This window comes from Anolis sagrei, chromosome 4, assembly GCF_037176765.1.
Source record: "Anolis sagrei isolate rAnoSag1 chromosome 4, rAnoSag1.mat, whole genome shotgun sequence".
In the NCBI taxonomy this organism is placed as follows: Eukaryota; Metazoa; Chordata; class Lepidosauria; order Squamata; family Dactyloidae; genus Anolis; species Anolis sagrei.
In genome coordinates this window covers 155,681,763-155,697,918 of record NC_090024.1, presented here as the reverse complement: position 1 = coordinate 155,697,918, position 16,156 = coordinate 155,681,763, and the positions used below count along the sequence as shown (strand labels likewise).

Sequence of the window (16,156 nt, the reverse complement as noted above, 5' to 3'; positions counted from 1 at the left end):
TTGGGGCTCGGAGCGGCTTACAAGAATAGGCTAAAATCGAACACAATTTAAAAACAATTTAAAACAATTTTAAAACAGCAATATCAGAGATCAAAGTCCCGTTGAAAAAGATATGTCTTACATGCCCTGCGGAAAGCTGATAAGTCCCGCAAGGCACGGACTTCAGGTGGCATAGTATTCCAGAGAATAAATTGTCAATATTTAAGGCCTTGCATGGTCTAGGGCCGATGTACCTGAGGAACCACCTCACCCCCTACCAACCCCAGAGATCCCTCCGTTCTGAGGACCAAGATCTATTGGAAATTCCCAGTTTCAAGACCGTGCGTCTAACAGCAACCAGACGCAGAGCCTTTACAGCAGTGGCACCATCACTCTGGAATACTCTGCCAACTGAAGTCCGTGCCTTGCGGGACTTATCAGCTTTCCACAGGGCATGTAAGACATATCTGTTCCAACGGGACTTTGATCTCTGATATTGTTATTTTTAAATTGTTTTAAATTGTTTTTAAATTGTGTTCGATTTTAACCTGTTCTTGCAAGCCACTCCGAACGCCAGGGGAGTGGCGGCATATAAGTTCGAATAATTAATAAATAAATAAATAAATAAATATTTGCTTGAGATAGTGCTTGCAGTTCTGGAGGGACTCTTAATTTTTTGCATCTCATAGACTTAGCATGGGGATTTGGTTAACCAGTTAAAATTCATGAGTAAACTGGGTTTTTTAAAAAAATCTGAAACATTTCGGGGGGGGGGGTTGAACCCCTAACCCCCCCCCCCCCCTCTTGCTACAGGCCTGTGTTCATATATACACACTGGAAAACCTCTTAGCTTCCTATATCAAGTCAGGTCAAAAATAATGCATGCAGCATATCAATACATAAGCAATACACATGCATATATCTTTTTTCCTATATGAAAATTATATCCACACAGAAGTAATACAGAAAACAGCTGTATGAACAGCATACGGCCCTGTCATCTTTGCCCTGACCTTATGTATTTCTGTTACTCGTTCTCATCCAAAGGGAGAGGTCATCGTTCTCTGGCACAGAGCATAATTTTGCATGCTTAAGGTCCCTGATTCAATCTACAGTATATCCAGTTCAAAGGATCTACCAGCAGGAAATGCAAAAGGCCTTTGGCTAGAGTTCTTCACAACACTGCTAGTCTGAACAGACAACATTGGGCTGGCATAAGGCAGCTTCACATGCTCCTACAATCTGGAAACTGTCAGCAATGCAGCCACTAACAGCCATAGAGAAGATGTAAGCTAAGACTTGCTGCTGGCTCTGGAAGGAATATCAGAGCCAGGTCTCTTTCCAGTTTTCCCTGCCCTACTTCAGATTGTACCTTTATTCGCCCTTGTTGCCATTTCTTCCCCCCTTCCCCCCATCCGGTTCCAGAGGAAACAGTAGAAAGAAATCCGGTGGGCAGCAACAGCAAAGCTGTGTCCTCGCATGGTACCACAACATCCCCTGGCTGCTTGAAGTGGTAACTACAAGTGAAATGTATCCTTCCTATTGTATGAGTGGGATGACAGAGTCGCCAGAATGATCCACAGGGATGCAGCAGGTCAGGGCAAAGGTGATGCTTCTGTTCAAGTGCAATGCACAATTCCTGGCTGGGTTGTTGAAGCTATCCTCATTGGAGTTGTATGCCCTGTAGGTACACTTGACAGACTACTAAGTGAAAGTGGCTGTTGTGTTTTGTTTATGACACTATTCAGGAACAGCCAAATATGCTATCTTTAATTTCAAGCTAGCTTTCCACAAAGATATGTTTTGAATATGCATATACATTTGTACTCCCACACCGAAATAACGAGACCACACCAATGTCTTGGGTTAAATAAGGGCAACTTTTATTAACGTTACCTAATTAACTTTAACTGTTTCAATCTAGAACAGAATTTGGTGAGGGAAAGCCGAGGCAGCGTCCCTGCCTGTCCACTCCTCGGCAAGCTGTGTAAACTTCTGATACCCCTTTAACAACATACTGGGCAAACTCCAATACAACCTGCAGGGAACCTTAATTACAGTAACGAAGGCCATATTCTCCCCTCTCAATATCAGATGTTTCTCTTTGTTCCTCCTGCCAAACTTAACCTCCTGAGAGTGTTTTGTTAATAGTCTCTTCACCTTGAAAGGGGGGTGCCTAGGTTGTATTTCAAATATAAAACTTTAACTCTAACATATTCCCGTGACATCCTATTTAAAACCGCACCATCCCAATTTGCCCAGAAACAGTATAGGGTAGGCGAAAAAACCCCCCTAGAACATAGGGGGGGAAAAAATTCCTACCCGGCCCCCTAATGGCGACCAACTATACTGTGACTTAAGGGCGGGCGTGGTGGGTCGACGGTCGCCGGCAGACTGAAGATCTGGGGCGGGCCAAGCCAGAAACTTGGCTCCGCCCCCAAACGTAGTTCCGCCGGAACTACCACTCTCCCTTCGGCGAAGGGTACAACCAGGCTTCCCCACCCAGCTTCGCCAGGTGGGTAAACCTTTTTGTACTCCCACACCGAAATAACGAGACCACACCAATGTCTTGGGTTAAATAAGGGCAACTTTTATTAACGTTACCTAATTAACTTTAACTGTTTCAATCTAGAACAGAATTTGGTGAGGGAAAGCCGAGGCAGCGTCCCTGCCTGTCCACTCCTCGGCAAGCTGTGTAAACTTCTGATACCCCTTTAACAACATACTGGGCAAACTCCAATACAACCTGCAGGGAACCTTAATTACAGTAACGAAGGCCATATTCTCCCCTCTCAATATCAGATGTTTCTCTTTGTTCCTCCTGCCAAACTTAACCTCCTGAGAGTGTTTTGTTAATAGTCTCTTCACCTTGAAAGGGGGGTGCCTAGGTTGTATTTCAAATATAAAACTTTAACTCTAACATATTCCCGCCACAGATTGGGGGCAAATGTCAATTTAGTCCCCATCCCCCACCAATTCCCCTAACTTGTCTCTGATGGCTGCCTGTATATTGGCTAAAAATATATCAATGCCTGAGTCCGAAAGATGGACCCCATCAGCCCGATAAAGCGAATTATTGTCATGGGTAATCTGATCGTGCGCTATATAGGATCCATTCGCTCGTGTCAGTATCACTCGAATGGCCCTATTCACCCTCTTTCTCGCCTTTTCGAGCTTGCGGACATCCCCGCCTCCAGGCCATTTCAGCCGCGGGATCACTGCGGACCAGATAATGTGTGTATGGGGCCAACGCTCCCAAATTTTCAACAAATCTGTCCGTGCATGCAAGTATAAAGCCTTTCCTTTGAGAAGGCCCAAATCATTACCACCGAGGTGGATCAACAAGATATCCGGTGCTGGGCAGTCACCGTATAATAACATTGGGACCAACCCGTCCCATCTCAAACCTCTCATGCCCCTCCATTCAATTGTGGCTAAGGAGGCAAGCCCCAAATGCTGGCCAAAGGGACCACGTCTTGCATGGCGCTCCGCCCAGTAGACATAACTATGGCCACAGATCAAGACCCTTCGTCTCTGGCTCAGCAAAACTCCATCTGAAAAACAAGAAACATCGTTAACGGGGAACGGGGCGAACGTAGCCCTTATAGGCCTCAGATCTCCATCTGCCCAGGGTTTTAATTGATACAGAGTCATATCCCAAGTTGGCCGCTGTTGATGCCGCACCTATGCGGAACGAGTGAGTGCCAAACTTTAGGTGGCCCAGGCCCAACAGCTTTAAAGCCTTGGCCGTAAGCGTCCAAAATTGATATTTAGTCAGCGGCCCCCCATGCTGGTGGCAAAAGAAATAACCTGGAGTAGAGCCCCTGATGGTTATGAACTGGGTAACGGCAAAAACTGGACAAATGTCATCGTCAGCACATTTTGAGAGTGAAATTAAAGAGCCCATTGCTCGCTGATCCGTTTTAGAGGATCTAACCCGGATCTGCAGCTGTTCATCTCTTATCGTGACATCGGAGAAAAGCAATGCCCGCTGGGATAAATCTTTTTTGCTTGTTGGTATTAATTCGCTCACTCTCAGTGCTCCAAAAAAGGCGGTCAAAGACGCTGCATGAAAAAGCCTCTGTTCATAATGCGAGGAACAGAGCCGTGGCCAAATCTGCCTGAGACCCCTCAAAATATCTGGGGTGAATGGCTGCCTACCATCTGGCTGCCGCTGGCCCTCCCGTGACCAGCCAGATACAACTTTGTGCAGCCTGAAATCGTTAGTAAAATCTGGCAGGCCTTGCGCCTTCAGCCAATATGCCAACGCTGCTAGCTTGGATCTGATTGTCTGGGGGGCTAAACCTCGCCGCTTGGAATATACACAAAATTTTGCAATGTGATCATAAGGAACCGGGAGAACGCTGGGCAGACTATAACTCTGCCTAAATTCTATAAATTCTTGAACTGTTCTGAGATAAGACTTCCTAGAATTTGGTGCTAAGGCCAGCGACATCCCCCTCAATATCTCCTCGTTCCAACCTGCCAAAGATGGTCTGGCATGGGTTCCGGTCGTGCGTCTGCTGCAGGTGCTAGCTGTCTGAAACGCTCCATCTGCGTACGAGACAGAGCATCAGCCAGAGAGTTCTTTATACCCGCGATGTGAAAAGCACGAAACAATATATTAAATTTTAGGCAATGGAGTGTGAATTGACGAACCACCTCCATTACCCTGGGAGATTTGGATGTAAGCTTGTTAATGACCTCTACTGTGGCCTGATTATCGCACCAAAAGTGGACCGTCGAGTTTTGAAAGTTTTTGTACCAAATCGACACAGCCACTAATATCGGAAAGAACTCTAGAAAGGTCAAGTCAGTAGTCATCCCTAACTCGTGCCACTGTGGTGGCCACTTTTCGGCACACCAGTGGCCATTAAAATAAACTCCAAAACCTATCGACCCTGATGCATCCGATGCCACCTGTAAGGCATCTTTTAGCATCAGGTCGTCCCTCCAAAATGAGACCCCATTAAACGTGGACAAGAATTCTAACCAAATGAACAAATCGGCCTTGATTGACCTAGTTAATCTAATATGGTGATGAGGGGAGGAAACCCCCGATATTGCATCGCACATCCTGCGCAAAAAGGCTCTGCCTGGAGCAACGACTTTGCAAGCGAAGTTTAAATGTCCGATTAGCTCCTGAAACTCTCTCAGGGTAGCCTTCTTCCGCTGAATGAACTGTTGTACTCTAATGTTTAGGTCCGCCACCTTATCAGGTGGCAGCCTTGAGCATTGGCTGATGGTATCAATCTGTATCCCAAGATAGGTTAAAGCTGTAGCAGGGCCTTCCGTCTTTTCTTCAGCTAATGGCACCCCGATCTGATCCGTGAGGTCTTTGAATGAATCGAGTAGGAGATTGCATTCGCCTGATCCACTTTTTCCAGCAAATAAAAAATCGTCCAAATAGTGTACTATCCCTGTGTTATCAGATTTTAGTTTTGCTGCCCATTCCAAAAAAGAACTAAATTTTTCGAAAGTGGCGCAAGAAACTGAACAGCCCATAGGGAGAGCTCGATCCATAAAAAATTTGCCCTCAAACTGAAAGCCTAGCAGTTCAAAATCATGCGGGTGAACCGGGAGCAACCGGAATGCCGATTTAATATCGCATTTCGCTAATTCAGCCGCAACTCCCCGGGCTCTCACCATACGTATTGCTGCATCAAACGATGTATAATGGACAGTGCACTGGTATTCTGGTATCGCGTCATTCACCGAGTCGCCCTTTGGATACGACAGATGGTGGATGAGGCGATATTCCCCCTGTGTCTTCTTGGGTACGATGCCCAAGGGCGACACGCGGAGCTGCGGTGAAGGGGGCGATGTAAATGGCCCTAAAACCCTGCCCTCCTTGAGTTCCTTCTGTATTTTATTTCTGACAATGTCCTCCATGCCAATTATAGACCTCAAATTACGCGACCAGAAACTTACACGGGGGCCATGAGCCGGGATACGGAAGCCATAAGTAAAGCCGTTGATTAGATATTCGGCCGTTGTCCTATCAGGATAATATTGCAGCCATTCCTTCAAAGGTCCCAGTCTAATTGGACTGGGGCCCTTTTGGAAGGGAGGCTGGATTTGGGTTTCGTTTTTGCAACTGAGCATCGTTGGGGTTTGCCCTGGGCCCTCTAGCTCTGTTGCAGTTTTTCGATGAATGAGCTCCAGCGCAGATGGAACATGCATGCTGGAACTTGCAGTTTCGCCGGGAACATGTCCCCAGGGCCACAAAATCCCAACACATGGCCTTTTGCCGCTGTGGCTGTTGCTGGGTGGCCCACTGCCGAAAGGGCTGCATACTCTTGCCATTTTGAATAGTGTGACCGCTATCGGCCTTTTCACCTATATTTGTCCTAGGGGGAGTTATGACGTCCAACCACAGTTGGTCATCAATAAGGTCCCACCTACTTGTCGGGTACCGTGCTGCGTCGAAACGGAAACGCTTGTCATAAGACAGCCATGCGTTCCCCGTAAAATTGACATATGCACAATAAATTATATTTTGGTACTGAAGTAGTGATTTCCCCCTAAACGGATAGGCTTCCATTAGGACGCCCGCATAAATCATGTAACATGCAAGCCAATTTTCCCAATTGTGAACCACCCGCCTCTTTTTAATTTTTTCCTTGGTTTCATCATCCAAATCATCCTTGTCTTTTTTTTCCAATTCTCTAAAATACAACGAAAATATGTCGATGTATTCATTTTTTAAAATCTTATCAATTGTCTTTTGGGCCAGATGTGATCCCAGAGCAATTGAGCTCATTTTTGGGGGCGAAGGCAACGGCCATTTGGCTGTGCCCCAAAACTGGTTGGCTTCCTCCGCGCTGACTAGCGCGGAGCTTGTTTCACTCTGCAAAGAAGCTTGCTGGCCCACTTGCAACGGGGAACGAATGGGTGTAGATGTAGCAGGTTGGCTATGTTGTGTTGTCAACCCTCCCTGAACCTGACTATTGTCCCATGGCCACGCGTCAGCAGTGTTAGTACCTGAAGATGTGGTTGCCCGCTGGACCGGAGGCAGGACGGAAGTTACTGCCATCGCCGAGTCTAGCTGACTGGCTGTATCCCGTTGTTGTTGGGCTGCTGATGATGACTGCACCGCAGCTTGGATTTGAAGTGGTTCAGGCTGCCTCACTGGTGTCTCACTGCGAGCTAGGCAAGCCTCCCCAACTCCTGTCGGCCGACTCGCCTCCCGGTTTGTCTCTAAAATAGATACCCGAGAAAGAAGGGTTTTAAACATTGACGCCTTACTTGCCTTTCTCGCTGGCCTGGGGGCAGCCGCCGCCGCCAACCCTCTTTCTTTCTCCAGCTCATTCACGCGAATGAGCAACGCGCTGAGGTCCTCAGCCGAAACGCCTTCGTCTTCGGATGACGCAGTGTCTGGTGGTGGAGGGCGCTTGCTCGCGGCCTTTTTTGCAGGGCCTTTGCCCTTGGGGCCCCCCACATTTTTCTTCGGAGACATCCTGCATAAGTAAATACATAGCAAGGGATATTAGTAAGCGTATAGTCCGAATGCAATACCCTATTACTTTATTCATTCGCTATTTTTCGTTTATTTATTTACATGTATCCGTATTTATTGTAATTAATTTAATTTGATTTATATATATATATATATATATATATATATTCATAGCCGCTATCAAGAAATATTATTCCTGTCCTTATCCGTTGTCTAGGACATGCCACCACGCGTCACACTACAGGAAAGGAGACTCCATCTGAACATAAGGAGGGACCCTCATACCGTGAGAGCCGTTCAACAGTGGAACTCTCTGCCTCGCAGTGTGGAGCATGCTCCCACCCCAGTGAACTCCAGAGGAAACTGGGAGGGGCATCCACCAGGGGTAATCTCACTTGGAATACTCCTGCTTCTTGGCAAGGAGTTGCATTGAACAGCTAACTTATTATTGTTATTATTATTATTATTATTATTATAGTCAAAAATATATCTAATTATTCATTGTAATAATCATTGACCTAAATTCGAAGCAATGTCAATCTGACTTAACAAATCAGTAGAATGGATCCAAACTGCCAGGGGACCCAAAACATTACACTCAAGCGGCCTCTTAAGCAAACTCTACATGACTGGGATGGTCTCCAATATACAGAACATTATTCACGAATGGCCCCAAGCCCCTCTAAAATGGCTGCCGCCCCTACCAAAATGGCTGCCAGCCACGAGGTTGCTCCGCGGCCGGGACCAGTTAAAGGCAGTTAGAAGCCAACATGGCCGCCGTGCGTGCGCCCCACGTGGCCGTTATGGTGCAGCGCGGAAGGGCCTAAGCAGCTGTGTAAGGGCCCAAACAGGTGTGTTTTATTCACCTAGGGATGGGGACGGCAAGTATGAGCCCCCATCCCCTTCCAAGAGCATAGTATCTATTACCCAGCTGGCACCTGGCCTCCCGAGGCAGCCCAAACAGGCACGGCCGAATTGCGCGCTCAGAGCGCCACCGCCGACCGGGCCAAGCAATGAATGGCGCCAAGGCCTGTCCAGGCCGGGCGCCACACCTCCGCCGCCCAGGAGCCACCGCAGGCCGAGCCGCGCAAGGCATGGCCCACCCAGGCCCAACGCCCAACCACCCGGAAGGAGCAACGGCAAAAGGCGCGCGCCAAGCCAGGGCAGCCCGCACCACCCGCAAGGGCACCAAGCCGAGCGCACCGCGTGGCGCCGCCTCCCCACGTCGCCCAGCCCCAAAAGCGGTGGAAGGGAGACGCGGCGAAGCCCCGCGGCGCGCGCCCAGCGCCCGCCGCCAACGACCCCCAGACTGGGCCGAAAAGGCCTGCCGGCCCCAGCGAACGGCACGGGGGGGGAGAGGGAGGGAGGCCCCCAGGCCCAGCCTCCCTCCCATCCCCGAGACAGACCTGAGCTGCTCCCTCGTCGACGGTCGCCGGCAGACTGAAGATCTGGGGCGGGCCAAGCCAGAAACTTGGCTCCGCCCCCAAACGTAGTTCCGCCGGAACTACCACTCTCCCTTCGGCGAAGGGTACAACCAGGCTTCCCCACCCAGCTTCGCCAGGTGGGTAAACCTTTTTTCCTTCCATCATTTTGGCTAAAGACAACCATTACTTCCAGAAGGGCAAAATTGGTTTCCTAAGTGAAGTCAGGTACCTGATAGCAGATGGTACAGAGCTGGATAAGCAGAAAGCTGCTTGCGTGTAGATCCATTTCATCTTGTCCATTTATCAGATCTTTTGCCAGCAGAGATGGAGCTATCAACTAAAAATCAGATCTAGCAGTATTATTAATAACAGCTTCCTAACATATGTAGAAATGGATCAATTGCCGGGACATAAACTTAAGATTGAGTCACTTCAGATGTATCTGGGAATTAAATTTCCATCCTCCAAATTGGTCTTTCATTAAACCAAAATGCTGCTGCAATAAAATAAACAATTTTTTCCAATTTTATGCTAAAATTACTTCACCAACTCATGTTTATGACAGGCATCAATGAATTCATTGTGCCTTCAGATATGACAGTCTGGATTTAAGTATTTTACCTCCTTGCCTTTCGTATAAGGGAAGAGGAGGGAGGGAGAGGAAGCCAGCAAAGCACAAAAACCTGCAGAAATATTTAGACGAAACGAATTGCTTGCATCTTGCAGAAAGCCTAATGCCTGTATTCTCGAAGACAAGAGTGACATCTAAAGGGATTTTGAGATACTCAAGCTTGGCACATTGAATACAAACAGACAAAGTCAAGGGCATTTTTAAAAAACTGATGAGTTTTCAGATTTGCTGTGCTTGATTGTCCCAAGTAACCATGAAAAAGAGGATCAAATTCTGGTTTTAATGACATGCCTTGAGGTGCCCTCAGGACAACTGCCATTTTTTATCTTAGATTCTGCAGGTCTCTATGAACAAAAGGAGAGAAATCTGCTTTTAATAGGTTCCTTGCCCTGTTGTCAAAAGTAATCCAATGGCTCCAAATATCTGTATCCTCAAGTATCTCCATACAAACAGATTTTTATTAACTTGGGGAATTGGTGAAGTAGGATATTTAAAGAGAGGCTTAGCCATTAATTCTCTAATTATAAAGTGACCTATCTCAGCAATCAGTAGTATAACGGCTTCTTTTCCCCATTCACCCAACTTCAAGTACAAATATACACACATTTTCAATCTAATGAGGCAAGGCATACATCCAATCTCACCCATAACTGTATGTAAAAAATTGAAATCCATGATTGAAGCATCTACTGCCCACGTTACAAATAAAATATTAAAACACAAAGTGTATTTGTTGCAACTTTCTTTATAGAGGTTACAAATCATGGTATATTCAAAATACTCAGAGCAAAACAAAAAATAACTTGGTAAATTTGTGTATATGTTTGCATGTATAGAGAGGGAATAGAGCAGGGGTCCTCAAACTTTTTAAACAGAGGGCCAGGTCACAGTCCCTCAAACTGTTGGAGGGCCAGATTATAATTTGAAAAAAACATGAATGAATTCATACGTACACTGCACATATCTTATTTGTAGTGCAAAAGAACCCACTTTAAAACAATATAATAATTAAAATGAAGAACAAATTTAACAAATATAAACTTATTAGTATTTCAATGGGAAGTGTAGGCCTGCTTTTGGCTGATGAGATAGGATTGTTGTTGTTGTTGTTGTGTGCTTTCAAGTCATTTCAGACTTAGGTTGATCCTGAGCTAGGGCCGGGTAAATGACCTTGGAGGGCCGTATCCGGTCCCCGGGCCTTAGTTTGAGGACCCCTGGAATACAGGTTTCTGAAGCAACCACTGTAGTGATGTATGTCAATAGCCTCCATGATTTTCATGTGGGCAAATCTGCATTTCTTTTCCCTGGTCTGTAGATTTTCTACTACTGCTAAGTGCTCAATAAGAAAAGCTAGAGAGATACATTCCTAAATGAAAATATGGGCACTTATCTTGCCAAGCTGAAAATACACCAGTCAAGAACACTTTCAGCTGCCTTTAATTGTTCTTTCCTTAGGGAATGTAATATCACATCACATAATTTGATTTATGGGGGGAAATGGGAAATTGGGAAAGGATGCCAAAATAATCTATGTAATTTATGATCAGGGAATCTCTTGATCGACATATTAAACAGGCTTTGATAACCAGGTGTGAATACAATTCCCTCTTTTTTCCCCTTTCAGCACAGCTTAGTGGTTTGAGATTTGGACTATGACACCAGAGACCAGAGTTCGAATCTGTAGGTTAGAAATGACCTGAAGGCACACAAGCACAACAGTAAACTACGTTAGTGGCATGCCACGTATGGTATAATTTACTCTTCATAAGAATGCTAAACAAATGAAGGGGAAATGTGAGGAACATCACAGGCAAAGCAGCAGGGAAGGGAGCCAACAGATATATATGACAAGCACATTTGTAGCACAATATTGGTTGCAGCCAAATTTGCCCCGAGATAGCATTTGCTCAAAAAGCTAACTACCTTTTAAGTTTAAAGGAAAAGAGCAAGGGAAAGGGGGAACACGTTTCATCCCACATCTATTAAAAGGCTGCTGTTTCATTTTCGAGTCAAAAGATGTAGTTGGAACAGCAAATGTAAAACAAAACAAAAAAAGCAAGACCTGAGGCAGAGAGACAATAAACAGCAAGAGAACCTTTCAGCAAGTCTTAATAAAAGCGTTTAAAGCTTTGTGTTAGATTAGACACACATGAATAAAACAAGTGGCAAAAAAAAGAATAATACAATAGATTTTATTTATCTTGTGTTGTAATTAAGGATGCTTCTTATGGTATTTCCCTAGATCGGTTGAATTTTTGACTTAGGAATGAGCATTCACACACTCCACTTTGCCTTGTTTCTTGGGAAAGTAAAGAAATTAGAAGACTATTTTAAAAAACGGGCTAGAGTGTGCACAGCTACAAGTGAATTCATTTTTGGTGCTGTCTCAAATGTTGAACTTTACCTTTCCTCCACAAAGTGCCTCAAGTTTGGTTCCAAACATTTTCCTTGCAATGTTGATGCCATCACATCTTCAAATTCATTTATCTAAAGATAAAATGAAAGCAGATGAATTACTTGAAATCAGAATACAGGGGGGGGGGGGAACCCTATTTAAAAGAACATGTTGCATATGTCGACCTAGAAAGAAAATGGCATTATGATGGATTTTTTTAATGTATTTTTTTTAAAAAAAACTCTGAAGTGAAATAAAAATTACTGCATTTCAAAATCATGAGAGCATCATCTCTCATCATGAAAGTCGGGGTCATTTATTGTGTTAATGGAGAACAAGAATCTCTTTTCATATTAACAGTGCCATTGAAAGCATTTAGCTCTTGAGCAAACAGGAAGGAAATGGAATGAGGATTTGGAGTTCTGGAGAGGTTTCTATCAAGTGAAGTACCTGTAGCCTGAAGCTCCAATGTTGCTGTAAATATGAACAAAGCCACTTTTGGTTTTGTTATTAAAGTATCATTAAATTAATTCTGAAACATTCCCTGTTTCCCATCTTCTAGAAGTTCATGATTATTCCTGTTATGGTATATGATGGAAATAAGATATGAGTCATTCTGTTACCCTATACTAGATAACCAATGAACATATGTATATAATCCATAACACTGGCATTGACACTGCACAAGGGAAGTCTGGAGCTTTCAGGAAAAAAGTGGTAACAGGAACATTATTCTTGAATCAGAATTAGCTCAAAGGATAGGATTCTTGTCCTTCAGTCTTCAAAGCCTGGTTTGGTGATCCATAAGAACCGAGGAACCAGACTATTTAAAAATGTAGTCAATTGTATTTTGAAAATGATGATTTTCATTACTTCTAGGTTGGAGACCTCTATGGCACATAGCCACAAAGTTCTCTGTGCTTTGTCTGCAGGGAAGTGCTCCAAAAATGAAAAGATAAATAGTATTTACATATATTTATGTGCTTATTCAGTTTCTTAAAGAAATTTTTATTGCTCCCCACAATCCTCCAAAGTAATTGGCTGTATAAATAACATTTCTAAGGACTCCCTAAAGTTAACTCTTTCATGTCCAACCCATTAAAATGAAAAAGTAAGGCCAATGTAAAATAATTCAGGCTGATATTAGTTTGACATCAGAATGTTTGGTTTGGCTTGAATCACGCCAAAAAAGTAGGAAGGCCAGGATGGTTTTAAAACTTGACAAGCCCTTCCTATGGTGACACATGTGTTGTATGTACAGAAAGTACATTTTTCTGTGACGGATTTCTCTTGAACTGAAAAATTTCTGAGAAAAACATCAGATTCTCTCCATCTTAGTTCCTCATATGTTCCAGTTCAGAACTGATTCTGTGTTTTCCATCATGATGATAAACACGGTATGAAACCTCATATGTCAGTAATGGAATGATAGTCATGGGAGTAGCATAAAGCTGTATTCCCCTTTGGTGTTATCATATGGCTTTTAACATACAGCTGTAATTATCAATAAGACAAGAAAGACTGGACAATACATAGGAAAGAAAGCAGAATGCCAAGAAAAATTGGCTTCTTGGTTCAAATCCCTTCATTTCCATCTGTTTCATTTCATACCATTTATCCTGTGATGTCACTGCTATGTCATCCTGCTACTGCCGTAATTAGAAGCCAATGACAATGGGGAAACACATTGCAGACATAATTCTTGCTTAATATTTTTTTCCTTGGACAAGCAACTTTCAGTATACTTCCTCCCTTTAAGAAAGTCTTCAAAAACTTCAGGTTTCACAGACAATTTATAGTTCAAGACTTTTTGTGTACCAAAAAGCACCCGATTGCTTGGTGCAGAAAATGCTATTGTCGGTGCAGGAAAAGGCTACATATTCTGCACTAATCAAAATGGGTAAAAAAAATGCATTTTTCTATGCAGAAAATCTGTGATGAAAATATTCTATGCAAAAAACAATATTTCTGCAAAGAAAAAATATTGTTTTGTAACATAAGTCTTGAATGTCAAGATCCTTGCTAATCCAGGATTCTTCCTATCAGAGTTTCTAGTCACTCAATAAACACATTTTTCAATCATTTTTATTATATTTTCTAAAAACTTCTTTACTGAACAACAACTTTTCATACAATATAAAACAACATGTAAAGACAAAAAGTAACTAATCTGAAGTAAAACTATAGCTAAAATTAATAAAACTACACTATCAAATAAACAATTACCCTTTAGGGAAAAATAGAGGGGGGTAAGATATGCAATTCCAGCTATCCAGCTTATTGTTCAAGTTATCTAGAACAATAAGTTTATTCCGTCTCCTATAACTACCTATGGCCTCCTATATATCATGCAATCCTTCAAATCCTAACATTTATTTATTTATTTCACTTGTATATCACTTTTCTCATGCCAGTGGGGGATTCAAACTGGTTTCCAACATAATTATGGCAAAATGTAATGCCATGAACAGAAACCTAACGCAATGATAATAACATACAATTATCAATTAAATCATAAAATATGACATTTAATAATAAAACATGAAATTAAAAACATGAATATAAACAATTAAAATCACATAATTCAACAATCATAGTCCAGGCCATTCTAAATATCATATCTATTGCACATAATCCCTGATCATTTCTTGTATTGCTTACTGCCCAAAGGCTTGGTCCCATAGCCAAGTTTTTTTTTCTGAAGGCCAGGAGGGAGGGCACTGATGTAATTTTATTGGGAAGGGAGTTCTAGAGCTGAGGAGCCACCACTGAGAAGGCCCTGTCTCTCTTCCCCACCAGTCACACTTGCGAGGGAGGTGGAATCAAGAGCAGGGCCTCGCCAGATGATCTTGATCTCAGTGATACTGATAATCCCACTCAATGTTCCCGTTAAAAAGCCATTAATAATTCCCAATCTTAATAAAAAATTCTTGGTGAGTTTTCTCTAATTAAAATTATTAATTAATGCATTAATTTCTTCAGTCAATCTTCCTGTATTCTTCTATCCCTATGCATAGAGCAGTCTAAAAGCTGCAAGCATGTACTAGTTGATTCTTCCATGTTTCTTCTTCAGGTGTTCAACCGTTAAACCCAACAAGAAGAGCTGAAGTTTCAGTTGCATATTTAATTTCAACATGTTTTCCAACTTAGGACCTCATCACATGAAGTCACCCAATATGGGTGACAATGGGGGGGATTCACCAGACAGTATGGCAATTCCAGTGAACAGCAGGGTAATCCATTACCTCATGTCCTGCATCGCCTGCAGCAGCCCCTTCCCCACCCCACTGGGGAAAGCGTTGCTGCCTGGCTTCCCCTCGCACTTGCTCTGTTGCTGGCAACGAGAACATGGAAAGCTTCTCATGTTCTCATTACTCCAACCTATGACACTTTCATCACAGTTCAGGGATAGAGCTCTGCTGGAAGTAGCTCTACATCATTAGATGGAATCCAGTGGGCTCCATCCCCAAACTGTGGTGAAAGTATCATAGGAAGGGTAAATTTGTGATGAAGTCCTAATAGTATACTGAGCCCAACATTTTAAACCTTAGCACATGTCTACCACATATGGTAAAATGTTCCCTCTTGTGGCTTTCATTTCTAACACATGTGAGTGGAATCTTTATACATCTTAGGAAGTCTTGCTAATAACTTAAACTTTAGACCTTTTATCCACATTTTCTCCCCTGATCCATCTGAATGTTACAACCAATATTCTGGGCCAAATCTACATTGCCTTCTTTAATTTGTTCATCCGCCATTTCTATTATTTAACAGTAATTTATACATCTTAGCAATTAAAAGTTCCTCATCTCTGCATAACTGCCTCTCAAATTCAGATTTAGTTAATTAAAATCCAGATTAAACTATTCACAAATCTGACTATCCAAGTACCATTGGAAATTAAATTCCTCCAATTCCAGTTCATTTATTTTAAAAAATAAACTACATAATTAGATCAGGACACAAGGTAAATGCTATTTACACACTGAATGGGTAAAAGAAGGAACCATTTTGGTTGCAGCTCAGTTTTGGTTGCATCTGAACTACAAAAGCATAAATCTAAATGATTTAGAGACACTAAATCAATTGAACGAACATAAATGTTGATTTATCAAGTTCCCAACAAATCAATACATTTACTCAAGTTCAAACTGAAAGTTGAATTGAGCTCAAAGAATTAATTTCCTTTCCTTATTTTTTTTCCATGTTCTGTTAGCTTGCTGAACATCATTTGATTTCAAATAATACTTCTTTGCAAAGATTTC

At 43.0% G+C, this 16,156-nt stretch overlaps 1 protein-coding gene across 2 annotated transcripts; it reads right to left on the bottom strand.

Moving 5' to 3' along the window:
• Positions 1-1,840: 1,840 nt before the first annotated feature.
• LOC137096966 (uncharacterized) lies at positions 1,841-9,009 on the bottom strand. Of its 2 annotated transcripts, none has more exons than XM_067467805.1 (3): positions 8,845-9,009; positions 6,964-7,439; positions 1,841-4,533 (listed from the first exon to the last, which is right to left on the bottom strand). In XM_067467805.1, exons 2-3 carry the CDS (start codon positions 7,436-7,438, stop codon positions 3,554-3,556), a joined length of 1,455 nt encoding a protein of 484 aa, XP_067323906.1. In that variant the 5' UTR covers position 7,439; positions 8,845-9,009; the 3' UTR covers positions 1,841-3,553. The 2 variants fall into 2 exon arrangements, with proteins under 2 accessions (XP_067323906.1, XP_067323907.1); XM_067467806.1 differs by having other exon boundaries at positions 1,841-3,533.
• Between the last annotated feature and the right edge of the window lie 7,147 nt (positions 9,010-16,156).

What these genes read in the sequence shown, in the direction of transcription:
- LOC137096966 (XM_067467805.1), bottom strand. Translation starts at nt 7,438, where the DNA reads ATGTCTCCGAAGAAAAATGTGGGGGGCCCCAAGGGCAAAGGCCCTGCA. An exon ending in GCGGGCAACCACATCTTCAG is followed by an intron (nt 4,534 to 6,963) that starts GTACTAACACTG and finishes TCTCGTACGCAG; the next exon opens with ATGGAGCGTTTCAGACAGCT.